We start from the raw sequence: 20,967 nt of genomic DNA, 5'->3' as shown, positions 1-20,967 counted from the left end.
GCAAGCGATTGCAAGATAAATCGCTAAGTGGATACCGCCCTTTACACTTTACTCAGAGGATGCCAGTTCTCGCGACTAAACACCCAGGTTAAGTCGCAAGAACCAGCATTCTTCAACTTAACAGCGCGCTGAATTGAATAGCTCCGGGAACTCTCTCCCGCGGGTTTTTCAACAACGCACTGAGTTGAATTGCGCTCCTTGAGGACCTTTTAGAACATGTAAAGTAAGGTGGTGAAGGTGTGATAATTTGGTTTTATTCTGCAGCCGCAGGACTGCACAATAATTTCAGTCCACCATGAACCAGTCTTGGACAATGTGAACCTATCTTTGGAAACTGAATCAAAGCAGAAATTGGATCATGCATCAGGACAATGCACACTAGTATATATACAGCTAAATGGCTGAAAAAGAAAAGAATCAAGATTTGGGAACAGCCAAGACAGTCCAGGTCTTAACCCATTAATTGCCTTCAAACATCAATTCATTGAAGCAATATTTTAAGGAGATGTGGGCTCAAATACGAAGAAATAGATATCCTCAAGTTACTGCTAAAGGTGGCACTGAATAGCTATTAAATCAGGGTGTGTACTTAATATTTTACACACAGCTTTGTTAAGTTGCTTTATTTTGGTAAAATAGAAAATAGAATTAGATGGCAGATAAGAACCACTTGGCCCATCTAGTCTGCCCCATTTTTAAACATATTGTTACCTCAACCCTTATTGATCCTTACTTTTTCTGAAGGATATCCTTATGTCTATCCTATGCATGTTTAAATTGCTATACTGTCTTCGCCTCTACCACCTCTGATGGGAGGCTATTCCACTTGTCCACTACCCTTCTGTGAAGTAAATTTCCTATAATTTCCCCTGAACCTACCACCCTCCAGTTTCAGAACATGTCCCCCCTTGTTCTAATACTTCTTTCTTTGAAGAATGTCTCCTTCCTTTACCTTGTTAAAACCCTTTATATATTTGAATGTTTCTATCATGTCCCCCTTTCCCTTTCCTGCTCCGAACTATACATATTAAGATCTATAGTCTGGAGGAGAGAAGGAAAAGGGGGAACATTTTATGTAACATTAGATTTTAGGACTTGGTGAGGACTGGTGATTGTTAATTTTCACCCAATCTGTATAAACTGATCTGAAAAAGTGTACTCTCTTTGACAAGCCCATAGACATTGGGTTCCAGGTAAAGTACCCATACCTGTGTCAGTGCAGAACACTCCACGTACTTAACCGCCTTCAAGTCTCGGGCCAGTTTCTCGGCTGTCTCTGGAGTGATTGGTTTCTGTTTATTTTTTGCAAGTTTCTCAATTGTGGAGGGGTCATCCCTTAAGTCAATCTGTGTCCCAACGAGCAAGAACGGAGTCTTAGGACAGTGATGAGTGATTTCAGGTACCCACTAGAAAAAAAAAAAAAGGGTCATGTCAGGGTGCAATATGGAAGTTTCTCACAGCCAGAAAAAAAATGTTGTATATGCTTGCATACATTTAGGAAAGAAATAAAATAAAAAAAACACAGAAGATACAGAAATAGTTACAGTGGATATCTTGTCCCCACATTAACACAGTGATGTTGCAAAACAAAAAAGGGTCTTGCCTACCTACCAAAACAATCAAAAAAGCTTTTCTAATAACAGGTGTGTTGTTCTTCCTGATACTAGTGTCATTAGTAGTATTTTGTTTTATTAAAGCACTCGGATGTCTACACCTATTAGAGGCTGCTATTTTGTGAGCTGAACCAAATCAATACTGAAATCCCAGCCCATCAAATTATTAATATCTAGCACTATTAGGCTACAATATTGACATTTGAACAAAATAAACTACCTCCAAGCGTTTAAGTGAATTGTGCATTTTAGGCTGTAATAAAAAAATATAGCTCTACCTACGATCTTATTAGCGCAAATGACAGAAGTGAATGGTAAATTAACATCTATGGGAGCAATTCAATTGCCTGCACGGAGATGTAACTCCCGGGGATGAGCGCCCGACGCTACTCACTTGGCAGTGCTGTAAATTCACGACTAGGGGATTGTGCTTGTTCCTGAGGTACATAATTAGTTGCGGTAAATTTACCGTGACTAATTACCGCACCCGGGGTTATCCAATTAGCCCCCAATTCAGACAGACATCGGCACTTATTGTTTTGTTTTTTTCGGGACCTGATGTGTCCCAAAAAATAATCCACAATAAGTGCCGTTTTCTCACCAAAAAAAAGGCGAAAAACACAAAGGAGCCGTAAAAAGCTCGTGGACCTGTGCGTTTATAGGAGAACTCTCTCATTTCAACCGAAATAATAGGATACGGTGAAAAAAAAACATCGTAGAAAATTGGGCAGAAATCGGCGAAAAAACTCTGTTTTTCGCCTATCAATTAGCGGCCGAACAATGGGGATAATTGGATACTGCTTAGTCTGTATAGAGTTAGCGCAGTATAGTGTTCGGCATTTAAGTTGGATAATGCAGTTTAGAGTGACTAATCCCCGGGCATTAGTCGAGGTAAACTTCATCTAATTAAATGTAGGGTGCAATGTGGGCAATTGAATAGCTCAGAGCACTCATCCTGGGAGCTACATTGCTGAGTTGGGAATTGAATTGCCCCCCAACATCATGAACTGGGAAACAAACATTGTAGCCATTTGTTTAAACAAAAAAATAAAATTTTTTTTTTTACTTTTTATGAAGTCTGGATTACAGACATGAAATAAGTAACAAGATGACGTGCACGACATGGAATTACAAAAAGAATCAGAGAATAAGCCTGTTATACAGTTGTAGCAATTGATAAATAAGGTAATGCTAATAAAACCTCCAGGCTATTGGAAAGGGGATGGGAATGGGAAGAAAATGTAAGGAAGGGAGGGGCAACTTAATCATGAGTTGGCATTGTACAGAGCAAGGTGGGAGCACGTTATGTGCGCTGATACGGCTTCTCCCCCTTGTATTACTGAGGGGTTTGGGCGGTAATTGATAGGGGCGCTGTGGAGGACAATATATGAATGGTCAGTTGACCTTTCCGACAACTGCAGCTATCGCTTTGAACAGCTGCTACTGTCATTGCCCTATCACTACAGCACGGCGGCTGCATGCGGGATGTCGTGATGCTTGAGAGATCCTGCAAATGCCCAGTGGGACCGGCCGGGAGCGAGACTAGGCTGACGCGCAGTGAGCTCAGCCTGGGATCGCCGGGTGGGGGAGTTTTCACTCCCCAACTAACGGGAGATGAGATGTTAGTGCTTCCTGAGTCGCCTCGGTAAAGAGGCGTAGCAGGGAGAGTTATAGTGGCACCATCTGTGCTGCTATAATACATCTACCCCCCTTTCCCAGAAGGAGAAAATCTTGGGGCACATGCAAACAAATTAGGAGGGATATATTTTGGTCTGTTTGTCAAGACTATGATACCATTTATAATAAAACTTTCTATGCATTCTCTTTCATTGGAGTGGATATTGAGTTGGGGGGACCTTTTCTATGATTGTTTCCCAGTAGTCGTCCTCTAGTCAAACAGTTTGGTTTTGCCATACAACCCAAGTACTAAATGTTATTTCCTATTGAACATTTATTTAAACAAATTATATCAAATCAATTTATGTAGTGCTGCAGGATGAAAGGCTAACATTATGATAAATGCATTTAAAAGAGAACCTGTCAAGTTCTATTTTATTACTGTGCTAAATAGTGTCTAGGGCACAATGTGATAGCAAAAAAGCAGATACACCCAGGGTTCCCTCCTCACCAAGGTCAGCTTCCTATGGACCTCATGGCAGAAAAGAGTTCACTCAACAGTTTAGGTAATATTCTAATTCGAAAAATAAAAACCTTATACAAAATAGCAAGTACCTTTTCTTTCACATTTTCAAATGAAGATGGAGAAACCACTGAGAAGCAAACAAGGAACACATCGGTCTGTGGATAACTAAGGGGTCGTAATCTATCATAATCTTCCTGTCCTGTAAGCAGAATAAGTCTTCATTATGTACAAGAAATCCAAATACAGTACTTTGCTATAGAAATATAAAATTACGTTTTTAAAGCACACCACAGCAACATACAGCTTGGATCAGCATTACTTAACTTAATAATGAAGCTTAAAATGTAAGTAACTTACTATTGCAATGTCAGTAACACATTTTAGTGGAAAAAGTTACATACCTGCTGTATCAAATAGTCCTAGGGTGTACGGCTCCCCACCGATCATAACTGTGACAGCATAGTTGTCAAATACCTGAGAAGCAGAAGGTTATTACTGTAGGCTCAGGAGGATTGTATTTTAGTAAAAACAAAGTGGTTACAGCCATGTGGCATACAGCATCTACAACAGGGGAACCTATTGTGCATTTTGAATGTTGTAATTGCAAATACAGGAATGACCTGTGTGGTCAACATGTAAAAACAATCACAAAAAGGAGTAATTAGCCCTTCCCAGGAAAACGGGTAGTTTGAACCTTTTCTGCCTTGAGTGGTGCAAGACATTATTGCACTGCAGAAATAACATTGGAGAGCTCTCTCCATCCATTTACACTGTCCAACATAAAAAGTATTGTATTAAAGTGTTTCAGGATCTTACAAACACTAGCTAAACTTTTTATTGTTTTTTCGTGCCAGAAAGCAAGGAGAAGACAAAAAAATGGCTTTTTGGGGCACACTTAAACATAGTAATTCAAACAATATGATGAGTATATTAAAACAAATTTTATTGGATACTACCCCTTTAATATATTCCCGTGCTCAAAATGGGGGTATATCAAAGAAAATATAATTAAAAATAAGTATTAAATATCAAGGGTTATGCGAAATATCAAATAAATTCCCTTCTGATACTAGAGAGTCTGGTTTATATGTATTCAATTAGGCAGTAGGTGTGTGACGACTAATATAAGTCTGATCACCTATGCTCTCCAACTAAAGAGGGATGTATCAAAATTCCACTCAGAGAACCTCCTTCACTAATTCTATTTGGTGTTCATCCACTATCTCTCATGTACAATCATCCATACAAAAAGGGGTGTGGATTTAATTATCAATCAATATGAAATAAGAAGGAATTAAGCAATAAGCATCAAGTGATGTCATTCCTCCTTGGTACCGTGATTCGGATACATAAATGTGCAAAACATATTAATATAGGACAGAGTATACTCTACACTCTTGGTATGACAAATGTCTTTGCTCCTAGAAATAAAAAAACAGATACAAACTGCTTGGATACAATTTTGATACAATAGAGACAACAGTGTCACTTCTATCCTTCGTGTCATGCAGCCGCTTCTGACACAATATAAGGGGGTGGAAGAACTATTAATAGTCATAAGGAAGATTTTAGAGACACGGCTCTACTGTTCTATCTGTTGGTAGGAGGTCTGTTGCTATCAGCATTACAGGGAAACTCAATTCATCCAGGTTAGCTGAGAGAGTCGTGTATTGAAATGAACAATGATAGGTCAAAAGGAAAAGAAAGTTAGAGGACAGTAGACATTGGAAAACATACAATTAGAGTAGGTAGATCTATATAACCCGGTCACTTCTGCTTTCTGACGTCATGCATCAAGTCTACCTGACAGAAATTACAGACAAAAATGCATTTCCACTGTCCACTGAAGAACACATAACTCCCCGGTACCCCAGTATTATAAGGGGGCTTGGAAAATCAATCGGATGAGAATATGCATAGAATAAATTAGAGAAGTATATCATAAATTTGGTCACTGTAATGACTTATTCTTATTATCAAAATAGCGTACTGTTTTTGGGCAGCATCAACAAGCAGTATAATCTGTGATAGGAGACAAAGGCCCTCATTCAGAGCCGCTCGCTAGCGGCAGTACGCTCGTTCCGAGCGATGTTTGCACATCTGCGCATGCGTACGGTTTTTAGTACGCATGCGCGAACCAGTCAGTGTGCCGAAAATAGTTTGTACGCTATATAGCGAGTGCCTGCTATTTTGAGTGACAGAATGAGGCGTATGTGGGTGGTAACAGGGGAAGGTGCTTGAAAACGGGGGAGTGGAATTCGAACGCAGGCGTACTTAAAGGTCAAAACGGGCGTTTTAAGGGAGTGCATAATTAATACAGCAGCGTCATTGACCACGTCACTTGGTTTTTTTTTAACTCAGAAGTGCTCGCAAAATAGCGGTTGAAAAAACCAACCACAAGAATAGCGAGCAGTTCATACGCTGTACGATGTACTCGATTAATCTAATAAATAGCGGACATGACGTATGGTGCGAGCGGCAAGGGGGCGTTTTTATCAAATAAACGAGCGTATGTTTTGCTCGCTCGTTCAGACTTAGAGGTGTGAACAGACTGCAATTTGCGAACGGATCATTTGAATAGCCACCCCTTGTTTTTGAACGAACGACCGCAAATAGCGAACGGCTCTGAATCAGGCCCAAAGATTTGTATTTTGTAACAAACTGTGTATAAAACCACTTAGTATACTGATAAATAAACCACGGAAATATACTATGTGACAGTTTTCACCACAGGCAAAGGTATAAATTCAATTGGAAAGCTTTAATGCACCAATAAACATATCAGTAATAATGTATCTTTACCTTTAATTGGTACCAACAGCTGCACATATCTATGAGACACTTGCAGTAAGAGTATAAACCGTATGGATGGTATAATGGTTCTAAATTAAATACAAACTTTCCAATAATTAACATAATTATATAAGATATGTATAGTTTTATCATCGGCTCATTCGGCAGCTACAATCCAGCATAGTGCTGGCAGAATAAATATCTATGCATGCATTAAACTGCAGTTTTTAGCGGTGTGCTGCGAATACAAGATCAAAATTATGTCCGCAATCATATGCACATTATGCCACGAGGTGGGGTTACTCACAGTGCCATATCAGTAACAATGTCTCTACCTATAATTGGTACCAGCAGCTGCACATATCTATATGACACTTGCAGTAAGAGTATAAACAGTATGGATGGTATAATGGTTCTAAATTAAAGACAAACTCTCCAGTAATTAACATAATTATATAAGATATGTATAGTTTTATAATCGGCTCATTCGGCAGCTGCAATCCAGCATAGTGTTGGCAGAATAAATGTCCAAGCACGCATTTATTAATTCAATTGCAGTTATTAGCAGTGTGCTGTGAGCATAAGATCAAAATTATGTCCATAATCATAGGAATATGCACATTATGCCACAAGGTGCGGTTACTCACAGTACCAGTGCAGAGCGTCTTGGGTCACGGCACACAGGAGGTACACAGTGGAAAAGAAACAGTCTCCTCTGAGACTGTAGTGGATATGACATACGTTTCGCCTTCCTACTTGGTCACATAATCACCCTTTGTATATATAAAAACCAAGCACCCAAACTCACATGTAAGTAAGTGGGGGAATTCCTATGTGGGTATCAGTCGTTCAATCTGAGGACAAGTGGGCAGAGCTGAGACTACTACCTCTGGTTCTCCACCCCTGGCTACCCCCTGAACAGCACTTTGGTATCTGCCTCACCCTCAACCATCATCCTCATAAAGGATGGGAATATTTAATTGTACATCTCCACATGAGAAGAAGTCTGGAGAATCTACCAAAGAAACCTTGATGAGCTTCATAATCTTCCTCCTGCCCATAAGTAGGGTATGCACCCACCTGTCTTTTACCATCTTTAAACGGCTGTCCTAAAACATACTGGGGAACGTGATTAGGAGGGAGGCTAATGATACCCAGATAGGAATTCCTCCACTTACTTACATGTGAGTTGGGGTGCGTGCTTTTTATATATACAAAGGATTCTTTATGACATTTGGAATTATTTCCTCAAGAATTACACCTAAAAGAGACTTTGTGTTTTGTTTTCCTTTTTGTCTTTTGGATACACATAACACTGAGGGACCCTAGATGAACGCCATCTTTTATGAAGAAAGAAACTAAAGACTGAACCAAAGGAGTTTAAGACATTTGGTGTTTATTGTTTTCCTCTTTGAATATTACCTTTAAATATTTTTATCCAGCACCATCTCATGTTCAGATTGATTTTGTTCTATAAAAACACTGCCAACGTATTTCGAGCTATGGCTCTTCAAGCCTTGAAGAGGCGCCATCGCTTGAAACGCATTGGAAGTGGAGGGTAGCATATTGGGTTACTTCTGGTAAAAGCCTCCATTCTATACCTATATGGAATGTGATTTCATGATTTGATGCGGTTATTAGTTGTTAATAAACACTTGTTAGAAAATATCCCAGACATCGTGTGATAAAATGTATCACTTATATTCTTTTTTTTCATATATTGAATAACTCCTGTGCAAAAAGGATATCCGACAGTTGTATGAACAAAAAAACTACAAAAATAAAACCTCTCATTCACGATCCTCTACACAAATACACTATATTTTTATTTGTTACCAATTATTCAAATAGCGCACATATTCTGCAGCGCTTTACAGAGACTATTTGGCCATTCACATCAGTCCATGGCCCAGTGGAGTTTACAATCTATATTTCCTACCACATACTAGGGTTGAATTTTTGTTGGGAGCAGATTAACCTACCAGTATATTTTTGGAATGTTGGAGGAAACCCACGCAAGCACAGGGAGAATATACAAACTAAATGGACAAAAAAGTATTCAGACGCCTGACCATTACACCAACAGGAACTGTAATGACACTGTATTCAAATATATATACTTTAATATGGCGTTGGTCCCCCTTGTGCAGCTATAAGCTTCCACTGTTCTTGGAAAGCTTTCCACAAGATTTTGGAGTGTTTCTGTGGGAATTTATGCCCATTCATTCTGTAGAGCATTTATGAGGTCAGGCACTGATATTGGGATGAGAATGCCTTGCTCGCAATCTCCGTTCCAGTTCATCCCAAAGGTGCTCGATGGGGTTGAGGTCAGGGCTCTGTGCTGGCCAGTCAAGTTCTTTCACACCAAAAACCCATCAAAACAAGTCTTTAAAGTTCTTGCTTTGTGCACAGTCATGTTGGAATAGAAAAGGACCTTCCCCAAACTGCTGAAAATAAGTTGGAAGCATAGCACTGTCCAAAATGTCTTGGTATGCTGAAGCATCAAGATTGCCCTTCACAGAAGATAAAGGGCCTAGCCCACACCCTGACAATCAGCCCCATACCATTATCCCTCCTCCACCAAACATCACAGTGGGCACAACGTAGTCAGGCAGGTAACAGTCTCCCGGCATACGCAAACCCAGACTCGCCCATCTGACTGCCAAACAGAGAAGCGTGATTAGTCACTGCAAAGAACAGGTGTCCACTCCTCCACAGACCAGTGTCGGTGTGCTTTACACCACTCCTTCCGACGCTTGGCATTGGACTTGGTGATATGAGGCTTGCATGCAGCTGCATGAAAACCCATTCCATTAAGCTCCCGTCGCACAGTTTTTGTGCTTACATTAATGCCAGTGGAAGTCTGTAACTCTTCAGCTATGGAATCAGTTGAGTGTTGGCGACCTTTACGCACCATGTGCCTTAGCAGTCGTTGACCGCGCTCTGTGATATACGTGGTCTTCTGCTTCGTGGCTGTTGTTCCTAAACGCCTCCATTTTCTAATAATATTACTTACAGTTGACCGTTGAATATCCAGCAGGGATGAAATTTCACAAACAGTCTTATTGCAAAGGTGGCATCTTATCACAGTACCACGCTTGAAGTCACTGAGGGCTTCAGAACGACCCATTTTGTATCACAAATGTTTGCAAATGGAGACTGCATGGCTAGGTGCTTGATTTTATACACCAGTGGCAAAGGGCTTGATTGAAACACCTCAATACAAGAATTAACAGGTGTGGCCAAATACTTTTGTCCATATAGTGTGTGATATAGATTGAGAAATTTCACTCTAGGTATAGCACCAGACCGAGAGAAAGAGCACATCCGCGCGTGCCTAAGGTGCAAATGTGCCCAAAAGGGGGTGTGGCCAACAAAATAGGGCATGATCAAGGAAAAGGGGGCGGGTCTTTAAGGTTCCCCCTTTTCGTTACACTTGGGGGCGTGCCCAGCACTTACGGACATGCCGGGCTACCCCCAAACGCTGCTGTCAGTGTGCATGGATGCTGGGTGCATGCACCCAGTATCCATTCACCGGCGGTGACTGCTACACCGCAGCTTGACCTGCGGGTGGGGATGGCACCGGCAGGCTGTTTCAGCAGGGTGCCGTGCCGGAGGGCAGGGTGCTTTTTGCCCTTTAGAAACAGGGCAGGGCACCCCACTAAAACAGCATAGCGGGAATATATATCCCCTCAGGGGTCTGCCTGAGGAAGGTGTCATTACACCAAAACAACTGTCGGGTTGGGACTCACAATCATGCTTCCCCCAGTGCCTGTGCTCTGCTAAGTATCATGTTTTTTTGCACTATTGTAGTACTTTATTTGCATTTGTTGCACATTTTTTGATGCTTCATTAAAATGCATTAGGATTTGACTTTTCAATCATGGAGTGCGGATCTACTTTTCCTGTTGAGCTGGAATTACGATATAGATTATATATATATATATATATATATATATATATATATATATATATATATATATATATATATAGAGAGAGAGAGAGAGAGAGAGAGAGAGAGAGAGAGAGAGAGAGAGAGAGAGAGAGAGAGAGAGAGAGAGAGAGAGAGAGAGAGAGAGAGAGAGAGAGAGAGAGAGAGAGAGAGAGAGAGAGAGAGAGAGAGAGAGAGAGAGAGAGAGATATATATATATATATATATATATATATATATACATACACACACACGGGATGTGCAGGTTCGGATAGGTTCGAGTTTGCACGCAGAGTTCGGATTTTTCCCTCCAAAAGACGGGACTCAGAAAGAGGCAAAACATCATCTTGCATGGACAATCATCATCATTCCTGGACTTATGAGGTCAGGCACTGATATTGGGATGAGAATGCCTTGCTCGCAATCTCCGTTCCAGTTCATCCCAAAGGTGCTCGATGCGGTTGAGGTCAGGGCTCTGTGCTGGCCAGTCAAGTTCTTTCACACCAAAAACCCATCAAAACAAGTCTTTATAGTTCTTGCTTTGTGCACAGTCATGTTGGAATAGAAAAGGGCCTTCCCCAAACTGCTGCCAATAAGTTGGAAGCATAGCATTGTCCAAAATTCCTTGGTATGCTGAAGCATCAAGATTGCCCTTCATTGAAGATAAAGAGACTAGCCCAAACCCTGACAATCAGCCCCATACCATTATCCCTCCTCCACCATACATCACAGTGGGCACAACTGTGACTTTGGTCCAGGAATGATGATGTTTGTCCATGCAAGATGACGTTTTGCCTCTTTCTGAGTTCCGTTTTTTGGAGGGAAAAATCCGAACTCGGCGTGCAAACTCTAACCTATCCGAGCCTGCACAACCCTAATATACACACACACTCGATATAGATATATTAAAAAAAAAAAAGGAAAGACATACATACACACACACACACTACCAGTCAAAAGTTTGGACACGTTCTTATTCAATGGTTTTTGTTTATTTAAATTATTTTCAACATAGTAGATTAATACTGAAGACATCAAAACTATGAAAGAACCCATATGGAATTATGTTGTAAACAAAAAAGTGTTTAACAAATCAAAATAGGTTTTATATTTTATATTCCTCAAAGTAGCCCTCTTTTGCTTTGATGACAACTTTGCACACTCTTGGCATTCTCTCAATCAGCTTCATGAGGTATGGTTTTGAATTAACAGGAATTACTTGCATTCTTAATGTGTTTGAGACCATCAGTTGTGTTGTGCAGCGGTAGGGTTAGTACACAGTGGACAACACTATTTGACTACTGTTGCAATCCATATTATGGCACCAACCACTCAACTCAGTATAGAGAAACGACAGTACGTCATTGCTTTAAGACATGAAGGTCAATCGATACATTCAAAGTTCTTGAAATTTTCCGTATCAAGTGCAGTTGCAAAAACCATCAAACGCTATGATGAAACTGGCTCTCATGAGGACCACCCCAGGAAGGCAAGACCAAGAGTTACCTCTGTTGCAGAGGATAAGTTCATTAGAGTTACCAGCCTCAGAAACCGCTACTTAACAGCACCTCATATTAGAGACCACAAAGTCTTCACAGAATTCAAGTAGCAGACAAATCTTAACATCAACTGTTCAGAGGAGAATGCAAGAATCAGGCCTTCATGGTCGTATTGCTGAGAAGAAGCCACTACTGAGGATGAACAACAAGGAGGAGAAGAATTGTTTGGGCCAAGAAACACAAGGAATGGACATTAGACCAGTGGAAATCTGTGCTTTGGTCTGATGAGTCCACATTTTTGGTTCCAACCGCCGTGTCTTTGTGAGACGCAGAGAAGGTGAGCGGATGGTTTCTGCATGTGTGGTTCCCACAGTGAAGCATGGAGGAGGTGTGATGGTGGGGGTGCTTTGCTAGTAACACCGTTGGTGATTTATTCAAAATTTAAGGCACACTTAACCAGCATGACTACCACAGCATTCTGCAGGACCATGCCATCCCATCTGGTTTGCGCTTACTGGGACAATCATTTGTTTTTCAACAAGACAAGGACCGCAAACACACCTCCAAGCTATGTAAGGGTTACTTGACCAAGAAGGAAAGCGATGGAATGCTGCGTCAGATGACCTGGCCTCTTCAATCACTCGACCTAAACCCAATTGAGCTGGGATGAGTGAAATAAAAGCAGCCAACAAGTGCTCAGCACCTCTGGGAACTCCTTCAAGACGGTTGGAAAACCATTCCAGGAAACTACCTCATGAAGCTGATTGAGACAATGCCAAGAGTGTGCAAAGCTGTAATCAAAGCAAAAAGGGGCTACTTTGAGGAATCTAAAATATAAAACCTATTTTGATTTGTTTAACAGTTTTTTGTTTACAACATAATTCCATATGTGTTCTTTCATAGTTTTGATGTCTTCAGTATTAATCTACTATGTTGAAAATAATTTAAATAAACAAAAACCATTGAATGAGAAGGTGTGTCCAAACTAGACTGGTACTGTACATACACACGCATATATACATATATTATATACATACACAAAAACAAATACACTACAGGAAAACAGCGATTCCCCTTTTTCAGCTGGGACTACACCTGTACTTTTAGTGTTAGAGCAGAAGTGGTTCACTTTTGCATCCATTCCAGCATTGTGCACAAGATGCAATGCTAGGTTTTCATTACAGCCTATACCAGTGTTTAAAAAACTTACCACTTCTATTTTTGTGTATCATTAATTGGAGTATTTAAAGCATGCAGAAGGAAGAAGGAAGTGGAAAAAATAAAAACAAAAATGTTACCTATGCCCTAGGGAGAGATTAATATAGTATGCTAGCTCTTTTTCACTGTGCAAGAGAGCAGACATAAAAGTGGTAGTAGGGGCAACAATTTACATGTTAGCATGAATCATCCACTGTTGCTCTCAGGAGAATGGACAAAATGGAGGTTTGCCATCTTAGAACAGCCCCATAGAGGACTTATATAATCTAATTGCACTAAATGTAAAATAGATTGCTTATGTAATCTATATACAGCTATGCTCTGTAGTGTTACACTAAAATAAGCTACATGTAACACTCAAGAATAAAATCACTGGTTACTCGTGTCTTATGAAGAGTACCTCCATAGTTACCCAACTTATGTGACTTATTGCGGCATGAATGAATACACTTAATAGAAGAATAAAGCTCAGATCTTACAGAGCATCAAGTGACTGGTGCAATGTTCCAATTTTCTCACCTGTAATGCTGCACTCCCTATACAAACAATCCTCTGCTACAAATTCATAATTACTAGTATCCCTGAAAGGGCTATTAAAATGCAAATTGATTCAATGGGGGAGATTCAACTCAGCGCAATGTTGAATAGCCCGAGGAAGGAGTTACCGAAGCTATACTTCAATTCACTGCGCTGTTAAGGCAGACTAGAACAACTCAAGTCAGAGAATGCCGGTTACCGCACCCAAAAGCTTGGTGTTTATTAACGCTAACAGACATTCTCCAACTAAAGTGCCGGCAGAGAGGCTGTTCGCACTGTGCAAAGCCGGAAAGCAGCATCGCGCCAGTCACTTAACTCGGATTTCTGCTTGCACCTCAAGAAGGTGTGAGAAGAAATCCTGTAGTCAGACTTCGCAGCACGGTCAGTTGAATAGCTCTGGGTACTCCTTTCTGGGGCTATTCAGCATCTCGCTGAATTAAATTGCCCCCAATATAAAGGGGCCAAATGGATTCTAGACGAAGTACTGTTTGGGAACACCACATTGCGGCCATCAATATTGCAAAAACACTTTTCTCACATCCCATAAAGGTGCACAGGAAAACGTGCAATGTTTTATTTACCGTAATAGTGACACACAGGCAAATATTTCAGGATGTTTGTCAGGCACATCACCCAGAATTTAAAGCAGTCCCAAACTGCACTCTTCATACTGTATATGTCAATATTTCCACACCACAACAGTTCTACATGGTGTGATGCCAGTAATATCACTCTCTTACCAAACATCTCAGAGCAGCTGCTTGCAGGGACAGAGGAAATTTAGTTAAAAAAAAAAAGCCCTTCCCTAAACAGGTTTAGGTCAAGTGTCTTCTGAACCGGCTTGATCAATCCTGGAAATTATCAGATAGAAAACAATGGAGGAATTCAATTAGCATCGCAGAGATGCAGCTCCTGTGTTAAGTACCCAGAACTATTCAACTGCTCGTGCGGTAAACCAGCGACTAGCGGATTTCTACTCACACGCTCCTGAGGGTGCAAGCAGAAATCTGCATTAACTAGTGCCTCAGGGATCATCGCTGTGTTACTGTGTAGTAATAGCATCGTGCCCGGCACTTAACATGGAAGATGCAGTCACAGTGTGGAGCATCATGGGTTAAGTGTCCGGGCTCGATGCAGTCAACTGAATAGCTCCAAGCACTTAACCCATGAGCTACATCCCCATGATGCTAATAGAAGTCCTCGCAATGTTTCGCACATTAAAAAAATATTTCATGCCGCACTCCATAGGATGAAGTAAGACTTGCACTCCTACAGCTTCATTAGATACTAGATATCTGTTCAGCCTCCCAAAATTAGAGCCAGTGGCATGTGACAGATAAACAGAGGTTATAGTACTGTACTTACCGTTGGTACATACTCTGAAGGAAACTTGTTTGTTGTATATGAAATTAAGAGGCATGTTTTACCAACAGCACCATCCCCAACGACCACACACTTAATAGTCTGCATGGCTGCTCTCTTGTGTTGTCAGTCTCAGCAACGCTGGTTTAATGCAGACCTGCAGAAAACAAACACACATTAGAAAATAAAACAGGGGACAAATCCTCCTCATCTTAATGTCATTTATTGGGAACCACTAGCAAAGTTCCCATGAAGCCATTTAACCTCTATCAGATGGATTTCCTCATTCTTAGATACAGCCAATGGTTTAGACCTCCCCATTCATTGGCTTGTCAGGACTTTATGCAGTGTTCTCCCCATGCATGAATTACAGAACAGTCCACCCGGCAAAAATCCCCTGCTGCTTGGGCAATGCAATGTCGTGCTGCATGGATGTTGCATATAGAAACTTCAGAGCAGCATGACTTATTTGCTGTGTCATAGTGCCGGTGAAGGGAGTGGTCCTCTTCCATCCACTCTCTGCATTTCGGCAGCCGCATGTTCGTTACTGAGCTTTCTGTGTAGCCCGCAAGTGGGACAGTATATAGGCTGACTATGATTCCAGCTAGAAAATGGGGGCTAAACCAGTCTAAAGTCCTGGTTAATGCACCAAAAACCAGGTCTTTTCACACACTCCTACTCGCCACTTCAGGAGTGTGCAAGTAGATGTGTCCTCCCACAGCATTCGCGTCCGAATGGAGCAACAATTGAATTGTTCTGTCGGGTGCCCGCTACTCACGACAGGTGAAAAATGGGATTTTGGTACATACCGGTAAATCCTTTTCTCTTATTCCACAGGGGACACTGGAGGTGCTTACGCTGGGGTATAGAGGCGTGGATAGCTGGAGCCGGCACTTTAAATAATTTAGAAGTGTGAAGCTCCTCCCCCTCTATTCCCCACAATCCCTCAGTTTAGAAAATGAAGACCGAGAGGAGATGGGAGAGCAGCAGGAGTGAAAAGGAGAGAAGATCACACAACAAAACCATACAACATATGGAACAAACTGAACAGGCAGGCTAAGAGCGCAGAGGTGGGCGTCCAGTGTCCCCTGTGGAATCAGAGAAAAGGATTTACCGGTAAGTACCAAAATCCCATTTTCTCTTTCATCCACTAGGGGACACTGGAGACGTCCCAAAGTTTCACCCACGGGCGGGAGCGCTCTGAGGAACCTGCAGAACAAGGCGGCCAAAAACTTGATGCAGAAGCCGCAAATGCACCATACCAGTAAAACATTATGAAAAAAAAAATGAACCGATTAACAACTGACCGTACGGCACAATTGTAAGAGAAGGCACACCTCCTAGGCGCCCACAACGCACCCACAGAATGTGTGGAATGAGTCAAAGGATAAAGGAGGCTGACTATCATCGTTGAAATAAGCTTGACGGATAGTCAGTATAATCCAATAAGCCAACGGCTGCGTGGATTCTGTTCAACCCTTCAGAACAGCAGCCGAGAAAAAAAAAACGATTCCGACTTGTGGAAGGACGCCGTCCGAGCAACAAATGCGGAGAGCTTGAACCACATCAAGAGTAGAAGAAACCCCCGAGGCCTCTACCAATAAGGCACCACAATAGGTTGGTTTATGTGGAAAAAACAGACACCACCATAGGAAGGAAAGCGGCTACCGTAGTGAGTTTAACCCCATCATCATGAAACACAAGGTAAGGCAGCTTATAGGACAGAGCCCCCCCATTCCGAAACTCTGCTAGCCGAAGCCAAGGTCAGGAGGAGGACTGTCTTCCAAGGTAATTAACTCAATACCAACCTCCTCAAGAGGTTCAAACATGGAAGACTGAAGAAATAAAAATACCAATTTTAAGTCCCAGGAAGTGTAGGTGGAACAAAAAAGGTATACAACTTAAAAATGAATAGAGGCGCCTGTGACCAGCTGCTGATTTAAAATGTTTACTCAATTAAAAAAACTCACAATAATATACAATCATAAATACACATAAAAATTGCCAATTCTTCTAAATTATATTAATGACAATAACAATAGCATATGCTTATTCTAAAATAATAATTTAAAGTTCCTGGTCTTCAACTGGAAATAATCCCAATAAAATTACCCATTTAGATTAATGGAACCTGATAAAATTTAAATTTATAGCAGCATTGAAGTTTGTTAATATAAGCAGGTTAGTGTCAGGAAGTATATTGCAGCAGATGGTTAGTAACCAAGGGATTGCAGAAACCAGCAACTGGTTATGGAGAAAGTTCATGCATTTGTTAGTTTGAATCCTCTACCTTTATTAAAGGGAGGGTATCTCCGGACAATCCGTACTTAGTGTATCGTAAGAAATGTGCCAAAGTAATAATCCTGGCATTCAAAAGCCCACGTGGTTGTGAGTGGTACGTTAGATACCTGATATGTTCCGCTGGTATATGTCTGGCGGCCGCTCACCCCATCTCCGGTGGCGCCGAGTCCCAATGCAAAGGGACCTCTTCTCCTGTGACGCAGCCCCTCCGCAGGCCTGGAATGAGAGTGATGCGGATATAATCCACCGCTTCCTTGTGCTAGTAAGTTCCGGATGCTGCTGTACAAACTTCCTGTATCTGCGTTCCACCTGCGTGTCAACGACAGCCAATCACCTGACGCGTTTCTCCGCCCACGAGACCGGCGGTTTCTTCAGAGGGATGGTCTTACAGCAATCGTGGCCTCCTTAAATACCTCATATGAGGTCTCCAATTAATCTGATTTTATACAGGTTATCTCATTTATTATCCACTTTGGCTCTTTCATGGTGGCTGCACAGTCAAAACCTCCTGAAGGACCGTCTGCACTTCAGGTATGAGGGCCAACTTGCACTGAAAGAAATTGGGAAGAGCAGAAAATCCCAAGCGCAGGCCCGACTCTTATCCGGTTAGGAGAAAAAACAAAAAACAGAAGTCCCCGACCTATACACCAAGTATTAAGAACGCCAGAGGCGATGATAATGCGCAGCCGAAACCAGGTTCCTGGCGCGAAGCATTGAGAGTATAACCAAGTATGGGAAGCCTCTGCGTCTTAAGATATTGCACAAGAGCCACCCCGTTAACACAGCTGTGCTAAGTTGGGATGTATGAAAAGACCCTGAAGCAGAAGGCCCAGGCGAAGAGGAAGAGGCCCGGAAAGTCTGTTAGGAGGGACCGAAGATCCGGGAACCAACTTCACCGAGGCCAGTTCGGAGCCACGAGAAGACACCAACTCATGATGTATTCTAGAAGACGAGGAAGTAAAGGAATCAGAGGAAACAGCTGAACCAAGTCGTAGTTCCACTGAACTGAGAGTGCGTCGACAGCCTCGGACTGTGGGTCCCGGGTTCTTGACACACATGCTGGGAGTTGCTGATTCAATCGAGCGCCATCAAGTCCACCTGAAAACGATCTCATTGACGTACTAATGCGTGGAACACGTCTGGATGAAGCTTCCCTGCTCCAGGATGGATATTCTGGCACCCTAGGAAATCTACTTCCATTCCAGAGATGAATACTGTCAACAGAATTACTGACTCTTGGCCTGCCGGAGTATCTGAGATACTGCCCGCATGGCCATGCGACTTGAGTTCCTCCCTGGCGGTTGATGTAAGCGACAGTCGTCGCGTTGTCTGACTGAAATTTTACCGGAAGAGACCTTAGCCACTGTGCTGCTTTTAACAGAGCATTGTAAAATACTCTGAGTGCTAACACATTTATGACCCACCGTCTCTATGGGGACCATTGACCCTGAAAATGATTGTTGAGGACCACTGCTCCCCATACCCATACTGGCGTCTATTGTCACTATTAAGCAATTCCACACTCCAAATGAGATTGTTCCCACCAGAGGAGAGCTACCCTGGTGGTCGGAGCTATCCCCTGTTATAGCAGGTCTAGCTGGAAACCTCGCAAGTGGAATCGTCTGAATTGCAGTGCCTCGAAAGCAGCCACCATCTTCCCCAAGAGATGCAGACAACGAGGCAAGGACACCCTCTTCAGTTTGAGGACTAGCTGAACCAGCAACCGGATATCCCGGCCTTGTCCTCCGGAAGGGAAATCCTCTGTATCGCTGTATCCAGAATCATCCCCAGAAAACGGAGTCTCTGGGCCGGACTGATATTAGATTTCTTGAAATTGATTTTACAACCGTCAGTATTAAAGTCTAATATGTCAGAGAGGTGGTCCAAGAGTAGAGATTCCAAATGTAACCTTGATTAACAGGTTGTCCAAGTAAGGAATTATGTTCACTCCTGACAACCGAAGGTGTGCAATCAGGACATAATCATTATGAAAATGCGGGGAGCTGAAGATAACCCGAACGGCAATGCCCGAAACTGATAGTGATTTAGCAAGATTGCAAAATGCAGGAAGGCCTGATGCGGTTCCCAAATGGAGACATGGAGATAGGCATCTTTTATATCCAGGTAAATTAGGAACTCCTCTGGCTCCAAGTTCGCAATGACAGAGCGAATTGACTCCATATTGAAACGATACATCTTCAGATACAGGTTTAAGGATTTCAGGTTTAAGATGTGCTTGTCTGATCCATCCGGATAGGGCACCACAGAGAGGTTTGAATAAAACCCCATACCTCAAAGATGCACTGGAACCGGAACTAGCACTGCCGATTATTGCAAGGACTGGATAGCTTCCAGAAGAATCCTGGCCCTGTATGTATTGGCAAACTTGTGGCGAAGAAACGATTTGGCTCCAAACTTGTTGAACAGTCTGTAAGCGTGCTCCCACCGCAGAAGATCCCAGGTGGGACAGAAGATTTGCATGCCACCTTGTCTTGCAACTGTATGAGAGCGACCCTACCTCTGCTGCCTCTTGTGGGAGCACCTCTGGGCCTACCACAAAAGGGCTGTGGTGTACGAACTAAAAGGAAATAGGAACCCATGTAAGTACTTGTGGGAGCCGGAGCAGTAGAAAAGGAGGAAAGAAGACTTACCCCCAATGGCCTGGGATATTCCTTTGTCCAATTCTAGGCCAAAAAGCATATCACCAGTGAACTGTAAACCCTCAACAGCACTTGTGAATACTGCGTCCGCCTGCCACGAACATACCAGAGAACTCTGCGGCCAGAAATGGTAGAAGCAGATATGCGCGCACTGATGTGACTGATATCCCTGAAAGCCTCGCCCAGGTAAACTGCTGACTCACAGATGTGTTCTGCTAGAGGACGTAATTCCGCTCTGGAAGCCAGAGTCCAAGCCTCAACTTATACCATCTGGAAAACAGACATTTTTGTGACCATGAATGTGTATAAATGGTTCATATTACCGTGAACATGAATGAGTAATTTTGTAGTATGCACTCAACCACATGGTCTAATCTCCCTGTGCGTAATCAACTGGACTGCCCAGCAAGTAACAGCTTTGCTAACCCAAGTGCTAACAAGTGTAGGTCTAAGTTGAGCTCCCGCTGCAGTATAAATAGATTGCAGTGTTGTCTCCAACTTAAGATCAGAAGGGTCCTTAAGCAACATTGCACCCAGCATAGGAAGCGTTGTATTCTTAGACGAGAAACAGACGCATCAACAGGAGGTGGTGTTTTCTACTTTTCCATCATGGATGACGGCAATGGATAAGGATGGGAAACTACGGGGAATCTCTTATCCGGTTGTTTCCCGGGCACTGACAGCTGTGAGAAAGGAAAAACAGCCAACCCATTCACTATGGTTGCAGGAACTATGTCCTCAGGTAGATTAAAAATCTGCCTGACCACCACAATTAAGGACTCCTTCCCTGTAGAGGTGGATTCCAAATCTTGGTGCGTATTATCGAAAACCTCCTTCAATTCCCCTTCCTCAGTATCCTCGTGCGAGGATCTACTCGTCCAACTCCTCTGACTGGAGGAATGTCGTGAGA

At 42.3% G+C, this 20,967-nt stretch overlaps 1 protein-coding gene across 2 annotated transcripts in view; it reads right to left on the bottom strand.

The window, feature by feature from the left end:
• Positions 1-20,967, bottom strand: part of CDC42 (cell division cycle 42) — a 69,164-nt gene that overhangs the window by 8,534 nt on the left and 39,663 nt on the right. For both annotated transcript variants that reach the window (XM_088461238.1, XM_088461239.1), the window contains exons 2-5: positions 15,100-15,253; positions 4,158-4,230; positions 3,846-3,955; positions 1,209-1,406 (exon numbers count right to left, since the gene is read on the bottom strand). In XM_088461238.1, coding sequence (XP_088317364.1) covers positions 1,209-1,406; positions 3,846-3,955; positions 4,158-4,230; positions 15,100-15,204 — 486 coding nt within the window. In that variant the 5' untranslated portion in view covers positions 15,205-15,253. The remainder of the gene's footprint in view (positions 1-1,208; positions 1,407-3,845; positions 3,956-4,157; positions 4,231-15,099; positions 15,254-20,967) is intronic.

The sequence above is a fragment of the Taudactylus pleione genome, unplaced genomic scaffold, assembly GCF_031769625.1.
Source record: "Taudactylus pleione unplaced genomic scaffold, aTauple2 ptg001031l, whole genome shotgun sequence".
NCBI classification, from domain to species: domain Eukaryota; kingdom Metazoa; phylum Chordata; class Amphibia; order Anura; family Myobatrachidae; genus Taudactylus; species Taudactylus pleione.
This window is presented reverse-complemented; position numbering and strand designations above follow the sequence as displayed.